General features: G+C 46.9%; 1 protein-coding gene across 1 annotated transcript in view; it reads left to right on the top strand.

The window, feature by feature from the left end:
- GPCPD1 (glycerophosphocholine phosphodiesterase 1) overlaps positions 1 to 17248 on the top strand; it is a 941421-nt gene that overhangs the window by 587408 nt on the left and 336765 nt on the right. The window contains exon 13 of the mRNA XM_086927681.1: positions 10355 to 10432. Coding sequence (XP_086783807.1) covers positions 10355 to 10432 — 78 coding nt within the window. The remainder of the gene's footprint in view (positions 1 to 10354; positions 10433 to 17248) is intronic.

Here is a 17248-nt window from a genome sequence, read left to right as displayed (position 1 = left end):
CCACATGTGCCAATTTCACCTCCTCCATTGGCACCGAAACATCCTTTGACAACTAAGGACTCTTCGACACCGAAGCCAAGACGCCCTTCAGTGCCCAAAGACAAAGATCCTTCGCCACCCAAACCAAAAGACACATCTGTGCCGAAGCCAAAATCTGTACCGGATCCGAAAGCTTGGACTCCGAAACCTTCCTGTTCCAAAAATAACGATGGAAAGCCAGAGTCCGGCGCCGCAGGGCCAACGAGTCCTGTCTCCACGCCGAAATCTCCAACATCGGTACCAAAGACTCCAAGGCCTGATACAGAGACACCTAAATCCTCTAACAAGCCTACCAAGCCAAAACCACCTTCGGCACCGAAAAATGGGCCACAGGACTGGATAACTCCTCCTAAAGCAAAAAACACAAAACAACCCCTATCGGCACCGAAAAAATGGACGCCAAAGAAGATTGTAGTGGAGGAAGAACTGTTTAGATCAGATCCTAAACAATGGAAGGTCTACATCAATCCAAAAACTGGACATGTGGAAGCAATTCCTTACAAGAAGAGACCAGCAGACACACCACTTCTACCTGTGGTTCCTGCCAAAAAGAAGGATTGTGCAACTTCTCCAATGCACCCTTCCTCTCCTTCACCTTCTTCCTCTCCTATCCCTCCTTATATTGAACCTATAGCTTCTCCTGTTCAATCTCCTACATCATCACACCACACTGACGAGGAGTATGATCTAGGTGGGGGGAATGACGTACCAGAGCCACATGCATACCCTTTAGATGAAGATGTCAATCCAGAATATCCTAAGGATGACGACCTATATGGTTTTCCACCACACAATGTGCCAGACATTCCTGATCCTCAGTACTACCCAACACAACCTTCCCCTCCAGAAGATAGTATTGGGTTTAATCATCTATTAAATAGAGCTGCCCTTTACCATGGGGTTCCAATGCACTCTGCCATTGATGAGGATTTTTTACTGGATACATGAGAGCAGTAACAAAGGTCTACGCAAATCCTACCCATGATCAAAGGAGTCATTAAACATGCTCCAGAACTATTTAAAGACCCAGTACGATGTAGGGTGTTAAATTTGAGAATAGAAAAGAAGTATAGACCAGCACCATCTGAGCAAGTCTATATTAAGGGACATCTGCCACTAGACTCTTTGGTAGTGTCTAATGCACGTAAAAGAGCCAATTCCCAGACCTCTGGTGACAACGCCCCCGCCTGACAAAGAATCTAAAGTTATTGTTGCGCCAGGGAAACGGATTGCTGCGCAGGCAACATACATATGGCGCATAGCAAACACACAAGCCTTACTCTCACACTATAGCACGGCTCACTACGACCAATTAGAAAAACTAATGGAGCACCTCCCACATCAATACAAAGATCAGGCAGCAGAGCTCTTACAAGAAGGCAAACTAATATCCAATGCCTCAATTAAATGTGCACTAGATGTAGCGACACAGCATCCAGAGCAGTCAATACTAGTGTTCTACTCAGACGTCATGCGTGGTTACGCATTTCAGGTTTTAAACCAGAGGTACAGACTCCCATCTTGAAACAGCCCTTCAATCAGAACCAGTTGTTCGGGCCGGAAGTAGGCAACACACTAGAAAAGATGAAGAAAGACACGGACACAGCTAAGTCTATGGATGCATTACAATCCACACAGACTAGAAGTTCTTTTCGCTGCTCCTTTTATAGAGGAGGCTCCAAGCAGACCGGCACAGATACACCATCATCTTTTAAGACGCACACACAGACCTCTTCTAACAAAGGATACTTTAGGGGAGGATACAGAGGCAACAATAATAAGGGAAGAGGTAGAGGTAATAACAACAACCGCTCCTCTTCCACTCCCAAACAGTGACATCCCTATGCCTCCGCACAGAATTCCACTCCTGTGGGGGGGCAGATTATCACAGTTCCTACCTGTCTGGAATTCCATCACAACAGACAGATGGGTAAGACAAGTTATCCAACATGGCTACTGTCTAGAACTCACAGCAACCCCCCAAACATACCACCCAGGCAGCGTCCAATGTCCACAGAACATACTCACAGCAACCCCCCCCCCCCCCCCCCCCCAAACATACCACCCAGGCAGCGTCCAATGTCCACAGAACATATAACTCTGCTTCAACAGGAGGTCATAGCACTTCTACAAAAGGATGCTATTCAAGTAGTTCCTTTAGAGGAACGGGGAACAGGAGTTTACTCTCTGTACTTCCTAATTCCCAAGAAGGACGGGACACTAAGACCAATTCTCGACCTCGGGCCCCTCAACCATTACATACAATCAGATCATTTTCACATGATCACTTTACAACAAGTACTCCCACTACTACAACAGAGACTTTCTTTCAACACTAGACCTGAAGGACGCTTATTTTCATGTTCCTATACATCCTGCGCACAGGAAGTATCTAAGGTTTGTCATACAAGGACAGCACTATCAGTTCAAAGTCCTTCCATTCGGGGTCACAACAGCACCACGAGTGTTTACAAAGTGATTAGCAGTAGTAGCAGCACATCTCGGAAGACAACAGATACATGTCTTCCCTTACCTCGACGATTGGCTCATAAAAGCAAAATTGTTCAACCAGTGTGTCCAAGACACAAAACAAACAATTCAGTCATTGCACAACTTAGGGTTTACAATAAACTACACCAAGTCGCACCTAGAGCCTTCGCACGTTCATCTGTATCTAGGAGCTACCATAGACACATCTACAGCTCTAACGTATCCCAGACCAGCCAGGATACAGAGCATTCAGACCTTAGTTCCCATCTTTCAACACCAGCAGTCTCTCCAAGCCAGAGTGTTCATGAGACTGATAGGCATGATGGCGTCTTGCATCTTCATAGTTCCTCACGCAAGACTGCAAATGCGCCCATTCCAAGAATGTCTAGCACAGCAGTGGAATCAGGCTCAAGGTCAGCTCACAGACCTGGTGTTGGTAGACAGCTGTACATATCGCTCTCTGCAATGGTGGAACACCAAAAACTTGACAATGGGATGGCCGTTTCTAGAACCTGTTCCACAGATGGTGCTCACCACAGACGCATCTCACAGGATGGGGAGCCCATCTCTTGCATTTTACCACATAAGGCCAATGGAACAACCAACAAAAACAGTTCCATATCAACCATCTAGAGCTGCTAGCAATTTTCCTAGCACTCAAAACGTTTCAGGTACAAGTACGAAACAAAGCTGTCCTAATCCGGACGGACAATATGACAGCCATGTATTATATACAAAAACAGGGGGGGGACACACTCTCTGCAACTGTCCCAGCTTGCACAGAACATCTGGAGATGGGCCATTCCTCAAAATTATTATTATTATTATTATGTTTCTTATATAGCGCCTGAATCGACCCCCGAAGGGGTATCTCCGCGCTTGCCTTGGGAACCCGTCCTGGTTTTTCCCTGTGAGATAGCCCCTACAGGGCATCCCCAAGGTGAAAGCCAGGCATCCCGCCGCGGGGGGCCGTTGTGGAGATTAAGCAAGCTTAATGCCCAGAGTTGCAGAGTGTGAACCCATGATTAGGTCAGGCACCGAAGCGAGAATTATCGAGTCCATGGACATTTGAGCTCAAGACCCTGCCGCGTCGGGAATTGAACCCTGGTCCCGGGTCTGACCTCTGCTTCAGGGTCTGCCTGCTCTAACCAGTGAGCCACACTTCTCCACAAAACATACACCTGACAGTAGAAAACCTTCCAGGAATTCACAATCAGATAGCAGTTCTGTTGAGTCGTCAGTCACAACAGATTCACAAATGGGAGATACACCCACAAGTTCTTCAATCATTCTTCCAAATGTGGGGGCATCAACAGATAGATCTGTTTGCCACCCACGAAATGCAAAATGCCCAACCTTCGCCGCCAGGTTTCCACACCCACGGTCGGAGGGGAATGCGATAGGGATGAACTGGTCAGGCAGATTTGCGTACGCTTTTCCGCCTCTCCCTCTCTTTCCACTAGTAGTACGCAAGCTCAGACAGTCTCTCAAACTAATACTACTGGCTCCCACATGGGCACGTCAGCCGTGGTTCACCACACTACTAGATCTCTCACTGGTTCCACATCAAAAATTATGGCTCACGCCATCCCTGTTAACACAGAACCATGGAGAAATAAGACACCCAGAGCCAAGCCAACTGAATTTGGCGATCTGGCTCCTGAAGTCTTAGAGTTTGGTTACTTAAACCTACCACCAGACTGTATGAACATAATTAAAGAAGCTTGAAGACCCACTACCAGAGCATGTTATGCCGCTAGGTGGAAAAGATTTGCAATATATTGTAACAATAATCACATTGATCCACTGGATGTTTCCATCCAAAATATTATTTGCTACCTTCTACACCTACAAAGGTCCAATTTGGCTTATTCTTCCATATGCCTGCATCTGGCAGTAATTGCAGCCTATTTACAGAATAGGCAACATCTATCTCTCTTTAGAGTACCTGCAATCAAAGCATTTATGGAAGGATTAAAACGAATAATCCCACCTAGGTTACCACCTGCTCCAGTATGGAACCTAAACGTGGTTCTTACAAGACTTATGGGACCCCCTTTTGAGCCTTTACACAAGTGTGAATTGCAATTCCTAACATGGAAAACTGCTTTCCTTGTTGCCATCGCCTCTCAGAAGAGTTAGTGAAATACAAGCGTTCACAATACAAGAACCATTTTTTCAGATATATCCTAATAAAGTGGTTCTTAGGCCCAATCCTAAACTCCTGCCTAAAGTTATTACTCCTTTTCACCTTAACCAATCAGTAGAGCTAACCAGTGTTTTTCCAAAAGCCGGACTCTGTTGCAGAAAGGGCTTTACACACCTTAGATGTTAGAAGAGCTGTGTTATACTACACAGACAGGACTAAATCCTTCAGAAAGACAAAACAACTATTTGTATCTTTCTCTCCCCCAAACAAAGGCAATCCCATCTCTAAAGGAGGAATTGCCAGATGGATTGTAAAGTGTATACAAATATGCTATCAAAAAGCTAAACGTACACTAACGGTTTCTCCTAGAGCGCACTCCACTCGCAAACTAGGAGCCTCCATGGCTTTCTTAGGAAATATACCACTAGAGGACATGTGCAAGGCAGCAACATGGTCTACAATACACACCTTCACTAAACACTATTGTGTTGATGTGCAAGCCAAGCAGCAAGCTGCAGTAGGCCAAGCTGTCCTTAAAACACTATTTCAGTATGCTGCAATGGATACAAGCGACTACCGCTAGGGAAGACACTGCTGCACAATTGTTGCAAAAGTGTACGATCTGCAGCTCATATGCCTCGAACGGAAAATGCTACTTACCAGTATGCATCTGTTCTTGGCATGTAGAGCTGCAGAGTTTTACACGCTCTCCCGCCTCCCCGGGACTTGTATCCGTTCCAGTACTCATCTTACTTAAATGCACACGCATGGACATCCTTTCTCTTTACTTCTACTAACTCCATCATTTCCCATCATGGCGAAAAACAATCTGAGGATGGAGTCGATGACCATGCGCAGTATTGTCCAAGGGAGGAGTCGCCTATCTCGTGACTACAAAGACTTCTTCCAAGAAGACAACAACCTGCAATCATCCGAGCCCAACACCAGGTGGAGATCTATTGCAAAAGTGTACGACTATGCAGCTCTACATGCCAAGAACAGATGCATACTGGGAAGTAGCATTTTCCTTATCGGTCTTTGGGTAAGTATTCGGCTGGCAGAGTTAAGGTTCTGGGGTAGACTCAGGGGTCTCCCAGGGTCAGGTCAGTACAGTTATTACACCCTCAGCGGCACAGGGGCCGCCGGGTTCAGAGTGAGTAGGCCCAATGTTATCCTATTGAGGATAGTGGGCTTTCGGTTGGTGGCTGCTAGCAGGCAGGCCACACGGCTGTGGGTGCTGAGCTCCTGGTCACTTACACAGGGCAAGTGGGGAAATAGAGTAGGTTAGTTGCTGCACTTCCAGCAGCACTCGGGCGGCTGGGTGCAAGGTGCTTTTGGGCCTTCGGGCGCCCAATGTTATTCAATGGGTGACTTGGAAGTTGAACAAAGGCTGCAGGCTCGGGGACGAAGATTCTTTAGGTGCGACCACCACTTCGAGTGGTACGTTGGGATCTTGGAGGATAGGTAGACACCCAGGAGTTCCTCCTCTACCTCTTAGCACAGCTAGAGCCACCATTCTGGATCATGCTGGTCCTGTCGGGGTCGGCTTATTCATTTTCTGCAAGATTGGGAATCGGTCACTACAGACCTTTGGGTTCTCAATCTTGTGTAGAATGGATATGCCCTTCCCTTTCGGGAATTCCCTCTAAATTACCCTCCCTGCCAAGGGTTTTGCTCGGAGGACCATCTTCTTCTCCTGCAGGAGGAAGCTCTAACTTTATTGAAAAAAGGTGCGATAGAGATGGTTCCAGAGCAGGAAAGGGGTCAGGGATGCTACTTCTGGTATTTCCTGATACCCGAGAAGGATGGCACGTTACGTCCAATCCTGGGTCTCAGGATCTTGAATCTTTTTCTGAAGCAAGAAAAGTTCAAGATAGTCACCCTAGCGCAGGTTTTTCAAGCGTTGCAGCAAGAGGACTGGATGGTTTTGATCGACTTGCAGGATGCGTATTTTCATATCCCGATCCTGAGGTCTCACAGGAAGTATTTCCGTTTCACGGTGGGGTCGCAACATTATCAGTTTGCGGTCCTCCCGTTTGGATTTACTACTGCACCTCGAGTCTTCACCAAGGTGATGGCAGTGGTGGCAGCCCATCTCAGAAGATCGGAGATTCCAGTTTTCCCCTATCTGGATGACTGGCTGATCAAAGTCGCAAGAGAAGATTTGTCATCATCTGCAAGTGACAACCCAGCTGTTGTACAAATTGGGTTTTTCGATAAACGTGCCCAAGTCTCACCTGGTGCCCTCTCAGTGCAACCTGTTTATAAGGGCGGTACTGGACACTACTGTCTGCTGAGCATTCCCTCCACCTCAAAGGATTCTCGACATTCAGGAAATGATTCTCTTGTTTTACAATGGAGCGGTCGTTCCAGTCATGAAGGTCCTACGCCTGCTTGGTCTGTTTGCTTCCTGCATTCTGTTGGTCAACCATGCACGCTGGCACATGAGGGCGCTCCAGTGGTACCTCCGCATTCAGTGGTATCAGCACAAGGGAGATCTCAGGGAGTCTGTGAAGATCTCCAGAGAAGCTGCAGCAGATCTGTCTTGGTGGAGCGTGAAAGGCAATCTGTCTCAGGGAAAGCCCTTATATCTGCCTCCATCGGTTGCCACAGTGATAACTGATGCATCCACCTTAGGGTGAGGTGCTCATCTGGGGAGCTGGAGATCAAGGGTCTTTGGTCTCCAAAAGAAAGGTTGTTTCACATCAACCTTCTAGAATTGCGGGTGATACGTTTGGTGCTCAATGCCTTCCTCCCTTCCCTACGCGGTCAGTCGATTCAAGTCCTAATGGACAACACAACTGCGATGCGGTAAGTCAACCAGCAGGGAGGAGTGGGGTTCCATTGTCTCTGCAGAGAGGCTCTGCCTCCCTGGTCCATCAGATTTGTCTGATGGCAAATCATCAGGCTGGAGTTCTGAACGTACATGCGGACAGTCTCAGTCGGCAGTTCTCAGCCCACCAAGAGTGGAGGCTTCATCCGGAGGTGGTTCGTCACGTCTTCCGGACGTGGGGAACTCCTCCGGTGGACTTATTTGCCACTCACGAGAATGCTCACTGCCCGTCATTCTGCAGTCTCCAGTTTCCGAAGCAGGGAGCTTTGGGAGATTCGTTTCAGTTGAGTTGGGGCTCACAACTCATTTACGCGCTTCCTCCCATACCCTTGATTCCTCTGGTTCTGAGGAAGATTCGCCAAGACCGGGCCCAAGTTATATTGATCGCCCCGGATTGGCCAAGAAGGGTGTCGTACACAGATCTCCTCTACCTCTCCTCGTGCCCTCCACACCATCTCCCTCTCAGGGCAGATCTCCTCTCTGTCGCAGGGGCAGGTTCTACGCCCCCACCTCCAGAGCTTACACCTTCATGCCTGGAGATTGAACGGGGCAACCTGAATTCTTTTTCTCTTCCTTCTGACGTGGTGGACGTTATTTTGTCTGCCAGACGTCTCTCTGCCAACTCTATCTAATCCTATAGGTGGTCCAAATGTGTTCATTGGTGTGGGAAGAAGTCTATTGATCCTTTGAGGGCTTGTTTATCTGACTTTCTTCAGTTTGCTCTATCTCTGGCCCAGCAGGGTTTTGCTGTGGCTACTGTGAAGGGCTATTTATCGGCTTTTTCGGCGTTCCTTTGCTTGCCGGATCACCCATCTTTATTTAAGTCACCTATTGTGTTACGTTTCATTAAGGGCCTTACCAATAAATTTCCGCCCACTTCCTCTATTGTGCCTCAATGGGACTTAAATCTGGTCTTAACCTACTTGATAGGTTCTCCCTTTGTACCCTTGCACACGTGTCCCTTGAGACTACTGTCTTTAAAGACTGTTTTTCTGGTTGCAATTACCTCGGTAAGGAGGGTAAGTAAGCTTTAAGCTCTGAGTTCGAAACCCCCATTCTTGACCATTCATGCTGAAAGAATGGTTCTCCGGACCAGGGCTGCTTTTCTGCCTAAGTTGGTAACTCCCTTCCATCTGGGGCAGTCCATTACCCTTCCTACCTTCTATCCTCCCCCTCACCCTTCCAAGGAGGAGGAGCAGCTTCAGCATCTGGACCCTAAGAGGGCGGTGAGTTTTTACCTCGAAAGGACTAAAGACTATTGTGTGGACTACCAGCTCTCTGTGAGTTTTGCTGGCAGCAGGAAAGGAAGAACGGTGCACAAACGCACACTTTCCAGATGGATTATCTTGTGCATAAAGATCTTTTACTCCTTGGCTGGTAAGGAACCTCCAGAGGGTATAAGAGTTCACTCTACTAGGGCAAAGTCTTCTACATCTGCTTTATCTAGAGGTGTTCCTGTAGAGGACATTTGTAGAACGGCAACCTGGGCCTCCCCCCACACTTTTGCTAAGCATTACTGCGTAGATTCCGAAGTGAGGAGGGATGGTCATTTTGCGCGTTCTGCCCTTCAGGATTTCTTGCTATAGAGGAGTGGACACCCTCCGGGAGTGGGGTCTGCTGTGGGATTCTTTTCACAAGGTGAGGAATCCACTGGCAGATGTATCCATCAGAAGAACAAGTTACTTACCTTCGGTAATGCTTTTTCTGGTGGATACAGTATCTGCCTGTGGATTCCTCACTAGCCCACCCGCCTCCCTGTTGTCCACTCTTCTATACCAGCAAGTGTTTACTTTATGATTGTGTCTTCTTTCAATGGTAATGTTTAATTGTTACATTGATTTCACACTGTGTGTTAGTTTGAATACTGTGTATACTGTACCTATTTATGTTGGTACGTCCGTGTGCCTCGGGGGCACGGAAAAAAGGGGCGGAACTGACGTCATCACGCCGAAGGTGCTCTATTATGGATCCGGTGACGTCAGCAAGGTCGCGAGCGGAGCCGTACCTTGGTGATGTTGTCCTCGTCGGCGTGGAGAGCTACAAAAGTTTCCGAATGTTACTGGCGCAGGGGATATTCACAAGGTGAGGAATCCACAGGCAGATACTGTATCCACCAGAAAAAGCGTTACCGGATGTAAGTAACTTGTTCATTATGCATATAAACAGAAAGTTGACACTTTAGTTGATTTTTTTCCCATTTAAGTGTCACATTTACAGACGGAAATCATCTTGCTCCCAGTGACTGGTTGACCTGCTGTCATATTTGTAACTGAAAAATAATACAGCCATTTATTTCAAATGGGAGCAATCTAAAGTGCAGAAAAATGTTCCATCTAGTGCAGAAAAATGTTCCTTATGAACATTTTTGCAGTACATTTTTCTGCACTTTAAATTTCTACCATTTAAAAAACAAAATGTATGTTTGTGTTGTACATGTAACGGTGCCACATATGGCTAAAGGTATGCCTTGAACCTCAAGTACATATGACACAAGCTCTGTCACCCATACACATATATCCCATTCATTTGCACACATGTTCATACATCCCCTCACACCTATCATAGTAGCCCTAGTTACAGTATTTTTTTTCAAACCATAGTGTCTAGTTCTAGGGACATTGGGCCAGGGGGTGTCTGATGACAATGCACGAGGTTACTTGGCCCTCAGTAGGTCACGACTATTTTCACTGAGCACAAGCAGCTCTCATTACAGGAGATGCTGGAGGCCCCTGGTTTAAATATAGAGGTTTGCTTGCAATTATTGTTTTTACTTTACAGTGAAATATTTTCAAAAGGGGTATGTGTTTGTGCTTGTTTTGTAACACTTACATTTTTTTATTTAGAAAGGTGATGCTGAGTCAATAGAACTGTTTGAGATTCCTGTAAAAGATCTCACGTACGACCAGCTTCAGCTGCTGAAGGTATTTGGAATTTGAATATTTGTTGTAATGTTAGTTATACATCCATGGAAACCTTACCTTCACAGTTGTGCAAACAATGAGCAAGCAATGTCCTAGCAAACCCATGCAGATATTGGGCACCTTTTGAAAACACTTTCTTTATTAATTTTATCCTCACAGATAATCAGTCATTGGGACATGAATGTACACTAGATCATTCTGCATAATATAGTTGTTGCTATCCATAGCTGAGTCTGATCTGTTGTCACAGAAGCAATGTGAATGATGTCAGAAGAATACGGAAATATCTTCACCTGTTGCGATCATGTACATTAAATGTTTGAGTTCAGTAAGAGATATGTTACACATTGCATTAAGAATTCCTATATTGAAATTGAATTACAGGTTTGCCATGAATACAGTTATATTTATAAATATAATAATATGATAACCTGATGACACTGGACATGGTTAAAAGACAAACAATTGTAGCATGTGTGGCTGTAGATACTCAAGCTCTGCATACTCCTGTCATCTAGTGTTGGGCTCGGATGTTTTCAAAGTATTTTTCTGTGACGATGCCTTTTGAGTCCCGAGGTATATTGACTCCTTTAGCTGGTAATGCTCAGGGCGATGTTAGATTGTTTTTTATGCTCTGGGTATGGACGTGTAACATTTGGGGTCAGTGTTTGGCACCTAATAGCGCTCATCGCAGGGTTCGTCTATGACTCCCATTATCACAGAACAGTTTTCACAGAACCGCAATACAGTTTAATTATTACTTAAGGAGCCGGAGCACTAAGGCACCTTACACCAAAGCCTTTGCCCTTCTTGGGGCCTTTCACACCTAGTCTCTGGTGCCTTCTTAATGAGAATACCAGGTCCTTGATTAAAAGGGTGACATTCTAGTACTGCTCCCAGTGTCACTGACCCTGACAGACCGCCATCAAGTCTGCAACCTCTGCTTCTCCCCCGAGCATGACAAGACCATGTGCCAGGTCTGCCTTATCGTCCGGTAGAAGAAGACCCTTCGCTATTGACGCAAGTAGAGTTGGCTCATCAAAGAATGACAAGGCGAGATGGAGACGCCATCCCGACATCTACGGGGCATGCAACGTCAAGGTTGGAGGAAGAAGCCAGCCCTTTCCAGGCCTATCTGGTTCAGTCTAGTTTGGACACAAGTTCGACCTCTGAATCCATGGGAAAGCAACATCAAGAGCACGAGGATACCTAGTTTTAACCCAAGGCAACTTTGTGGACAGGCAGAGCATCACCCCAGTGTGTTACCACACGTCTAGCCCAGAAACTGGACAGCAGCCTGCTGGTCCACCACTGCCGTTAGGCCATGGTCAGCACCAACAGAAGCCTTGAGAGCAAACACCACTCCCTTCTCCATTCACAAAGACCCCGCATAAGTCACATCCTTCCTCTGACCTGATGGGCTCTTCAACACCTTCATTGAAGGTCACTCCAAAACCGGCACCTGACTCCATATCCACATCGCAGCCACCATCAACACCAAAGACCTCTATGTTAAAAACACCAAGGGGTGCATTGGTGCTGAAATCACATTCAACACCAAAAGCACCATCAAAGCTGGCTATGATAACTCCGAGCAGCCAGTTCTCCAGCGATTACCGAATAAATTGGATGTTCGCCAAACTTAGAAAATCTCAACCAAGCTGCCACAGGAAACTCTGCTAAGGGAGAAGTTGTCCTTCAGGGACAAAATTGACTTGGAACCTACAGTTCCTCTAGGGTACAAAAGACATAAGGATGAGGACAGTAGCCTGCTCCGCACGCGACCCTTTTTTTTTTTCTCTCCTCCTCTCAGTGCCACCACCAGACAAGTTACCTCCTCCAGATTCAAACGTGGGTTCACCATACTGTCCTTATAGGGATGGAAGCCCATTGTTTACAGGGAAGCCCTATGATGCCCCCCATGATCCTGAACCCTGGGATGATGCATAGGACATCTATGATGTTGTTTCCCTTGGGCAATGCAGACCCGGATCTGTGCTAGACAAAACCTTTCCCACCTGATGAACTTACCTTGTACCAAAAGATTAACCAAAAGGTAGCTATTTTTCATAAAGTAGATATTCACTTGGTACAGGAAGATGATGACTTTCGGTCAAAATACTTTCAAAAAGCTAAAAGCATCCTCCAGTTCATCTCCATGCTGAAGGGGATACTCAAAATAGCGACACACCTTCAACGAGCCGGTCAAAGTTCTGGTCATCAAACCAAGGGTCGTCAAAAAATACAAACCCTCTCCCAATGCCCCACCCATACTTCCTTGGCCACGTTCCTCTTGACTCCATCATGCGCCTCATGGCGCAGATATGTGCTAATACCCAGGGTACAAAGGACACTCCAACTCCTGTCAAAGATGGTAAAAAGATTGCCACAGCTTGCAAGAGGGTGGCAGTACAATTAACCACACACTTGGTGATTTCTAACTCCTTTGAACTACTCTGCTGATACAACAGTGTGCATTGGAGTGAGATGGATGCAAAACCATTCCAAATACCATTGCCCACTGTGCTCTTGGTGTAGCCAACACTGTAACCAGTGATCTTAATTCTAGCCTCCTGGTCAGGTGTCATGCCTTGCACCATGTCCATGATTGGGAACTCAACACACAAGTCTCAATCCCATACCTCAGGCATTGGGAGTTTTCAGAAATCGAGCTCTTTGAATGTACCACAAATGTGATAAGATGAAAACAAAATGTAATGGCCTGTTAACAGAATGCTGGTTCATGGAAGAATAGTAAACAATGTGTTCGAGGCATGTGGGCTGCTGAATTCATATCTGTGCATAGATCGCCGCCTAGTGTTGGGTCCGGATGATTGCACTTTGTTGTCTTGGAAGAGTCTTCGAAGTATCACGAGATAGGTGACTCCTCCCCTGGACTACAGTGCGCATGGGCATCCTCTCCATCCTCAGATTGTTTTTCTCCGCCATTGGGTTCGAATGTTATTCCTACACTTCAACTTCGGAATCGAAACAAAACTTTTATAAAGGCCAAAAGGCCTTCGAATTCGGCGGTATTGTTCTCGCTCGGTACCTCTTGACTCGATAAACCTTTCCATCTCGAATCCATCGTCGACGCGGGCCGTTGGGCCTTTCCGACGCCACGTGGGCCTGCTGTCGATGGAAAGGAGCCCGTTTAAAAGATGCCCACAATGCCACAGTTCCCGCATACTGACAAGCATCAAGTATGCAACAAGTGCCTTTCTCCAGACCATAAGGAAGAAACCTGCCCAGCCTGCGCCCAGTTTCGGTCGAAGAAAACCATACGGAATCTACGGGCCGCTAGGCAAGAGATGCAGCGACAGGCACCGGAACCGGACAACATCTTCGATGATGACCAAGAACTTCAAGAAGCTCCAGATTCGGACCTAGAGATTGTCACCGTCGAGGATTACTCGGACTCCGATGACGAGATCCCACCGGGGCAAATCGTGAGTACACTGCCCCCCTACACCGATTACCCCGTTACCGAAGGCTCCAGTCGAGGCATCGCCAAAAGGCCTTAGCCAAGATCCAAAGAAATATTTGCAAGCCCCGCCATCCGGCTCGGCTCCGAAACCTTCAGAGACACCTGGGCCAAGTACCGCAATCCCAAAGGTTCCAGAGCCTAAAAAGGCCGTCGACCCAAAGAAAATCGTACATCCCAAAGGCGTCGATCCAAAAAACAACGTCGAACCGAAGAAGGCCGTCCAGCCTAAAAGCGTTGACCTCAAGAAAACAGTCTACCCGAAAAAGGCCTTCGAGCTGAAGGGCGTCAACCCGAAACAGGCCGTCTGGCCCAAAAAGGACGCCAAGCCGAAGGGCGCCGACACAAAAAAGGATGTTGACCCGAAAATGCCGGCTGTGCCAAAAGTCGCCGAACCAAAGAAGGTCGCCGATGGGAAGGGTGCCGTATCGAAGCCTATAATCCTGCCAGAGAAGGCTATCAACCCGAAGACAAGTGCTCCAAAAACACCAGTCGATCCTACAAAGTCCATCGACTCTGGGAAGGACAGTCACCCAAAAAAGCCTGTCGAGCAAAAAAAACGTGTTGAACCGAAAGACCCGGTCGACCCAAAAACACATGTCGACCCGAAAAAAGGGCCCCTAAGGCACCAAAAGTCGTCGAGGCAGAAGGTGTTGTCGACCTAAAAAAGTCACAACCAAAAACAGTGGAGGAAGAACTCTTCCATCCTGATCCAGCAAACGACCAGGCAAAAATATATATTAATCCAGATACTGGTAAATTGACAATCCTGCACAGGAAGAAGAGGCCACGGGACACTGACTCTCATTCCCCTATTCCACTATAAAAGGAGGACTTTAAGACTTCTCCAACTAGACCATTCATTCCATTCTATCCCATTATGCCTACTACTCCTTTTCCAACTTACTCTCCTTCTCACTAGGGGGACAATGAGGGGAACACAGGGGAGGATCCTCAGCCTGATTAAGATTAATCACATGATCCTGAGCCTAAAAAAGGAACCATGGGAGGAGCCAACTGACACTTATAACACCCATCCCATCCCATCCCTGATGTCTCCTCTTATCCAACTAAGCCTTCACCTACTGATGACACCATAGTCTTCAACCAATTAATAGACAGGGCAGCACAGTACCACAATGTAGATGTGCACAATGACCCTGTAGAGGAAGACTTCTTATTTGACACCTTCCCCACTTCAGAAAAAAGTGTCAAAACACTTCCTATGCTAAAGGGAGTGTTAAAACACGCACCTGACATATTTAAGGATACAGCCAGGGCAAGGGTAATCAGTCCCAGGATTGAGAAAAAGTATAGAGCAGCCCCTACAGACCCTACCTACATCAGAGGGCAACTACCATTAGACTCACTAGTAGTGGCTAATGCACGAAAAAGGGCTAACTCGCAGACAACGGGGGAAGCCCCTCCCCCGATAAGGAATCAAAGATACTAGAAGCCTCAGGTAAAAGGGTTGCAGCACAGTCATCCAATTCATGGAGGATTGCCAATACACAAGCTCTGCTAGCTCGTTATGACAGGGCACACTACGACCAGCTTGAAATCTTAATGCAACACCTACCTGAGCCTTTTAAAGCCCAAGCTGATGACCTCATACAGGAGGTAAAGTTCATCACAAACGCCTCCATCAAATGTGCGCTTGATGCAGCAGACACCACAGCCAGGTCTATAAACACTAGTGTTTTACTAAGCCGACATGCCTGGCTGCCTATTTCAGGCCTTAAAAACGAGGTGCAGTCCACCATCCTTAATCAGCCAGTCCACCCAGACTTCCTTTTTGGCCCTGCTGTCGACACCATTTTAGATAAAATGAAGAAGGACACAGAAACCGCAAAGTCAATGGGAGCATTGCAGTTTCAGCAACACAGAAGTTCCTTTCGTCGCTCCTCTTTCAGGGCGGCTACAAGAGGCAATACTTCCCAAACATCATCATCCAACAAAAGCAACACACAAAGTTCCTTTACCAAAAACTCCAACAGTGGAGGTTATCGGGGAAACAACAATATGGGAAGAGGACGTGGAGGCAATAATACCAGAGCCTCCACTGCCACAAAACAGTGACTTCATCACTCTACCTCCGGACCACCTAACAGCGGTCGGAGAAGGACTCCAACAATTCCTACCTGTCTGGAACGCAATTACCACAGACAGGTGGGTGAGACAAATTATCCAGTATGGTTATTGCCTGGAACTCACTTCTACCCCCTCAAACATACCACCCAGACACCGTCCTATGTCCAAAGAACACATCACCCTGCTACAAAAAGAGGTGAAATGCATGCTGAAAAAGGGGGCCATAGAGCCAGTCCCTTTCCAACATCAAGGGACAGGAGTATACTCCCTATACTTCCTTATCCCCAGTATGGACTGTTCCCTCAGACCAATATTGGACCTCAGACCCCTAAATCAATACATACTGTCAGAGCACTTCCACATGATCACACTACAGCAAGTGCTCCCGCTACTACAGCAAGGAGACATCCTAGCAACATTGGACCTCAAGGATGCGTATTTTCACATACCCATCCATCCAGCTCACAGAAAATCTCTCTGGTTCACAATAGAAGGTTAACACTACCAATTGAAGGTCTTACACTTCGGGGTAACCACAGGTCCAAGACTGTTTACAAAATGCTTAGCGACACTAGCGGCACATCTCAGGAGACAACACATTCATGTGTTTCCATATCTGGACGATTGGCTAATACAAGCAAAATCGTACCAACAATGTGTAGAAAACACGTCCCAAACACTCTAGCTGCTACACAGCCTAGGCTTCTCTATAAACTACCAAAAATCGCATCTGCAACCGTCCCACATTCAACAATATCTGGGAGCCACTATAGATAACTCAGTGGCAAAGGCATACCCAAACTCAGCGAGGATAGCCAGCATGCAGATGCTCATTCACAAATTTCAGCCACAACGCTCTCTGCCAGCTCGAGTCTTCATGCAGCTCATAGGCATGATGGCCTCTTGCATATTCATTGTCCCCCATGCCAGACTTCAAATGCGTCCATTGCAGGAATGCCTAGCACGGCAATGGAACCAGGCTCAAGGACAACTAAAAGACATAGTGTTGGTGGACAGTCGCGCTCACAACTCTCTGCAGTGGTGGAACCCACAAAACCTTTCCAGGGGGTGACTGTTCCAAGGGGCGTCTGTTCCAAGAGCCGGTTCCACAACTAGTACTAACAACGGACGCATCACTGACAGGCTGGGGAGCCCACCTCCTTCACTACACAGTACAAGGGCTCTGGACAACCAAGCAAAATAAACTGCATATCAACTAACTAGAGTTGTTAGCGATATTA

Source organism: Lissotriton vulgaris, chromosome 6 (genome assembly GCF_964263255.1).
Source record: "Lissotriton vulgaris chromosome 6, aLisVul1.2, whole genome shotgun sequence".
Classification (NCBI taxonomy): Eukaryota; Metazoa; Chordata; class Amphibia; order Caudata; family Salamandridae; genus Lissotriton; species Lissotriton vulgaris.
This window is presented reverse-complemented; position numbering and strand designations above follow the sequence as displayed.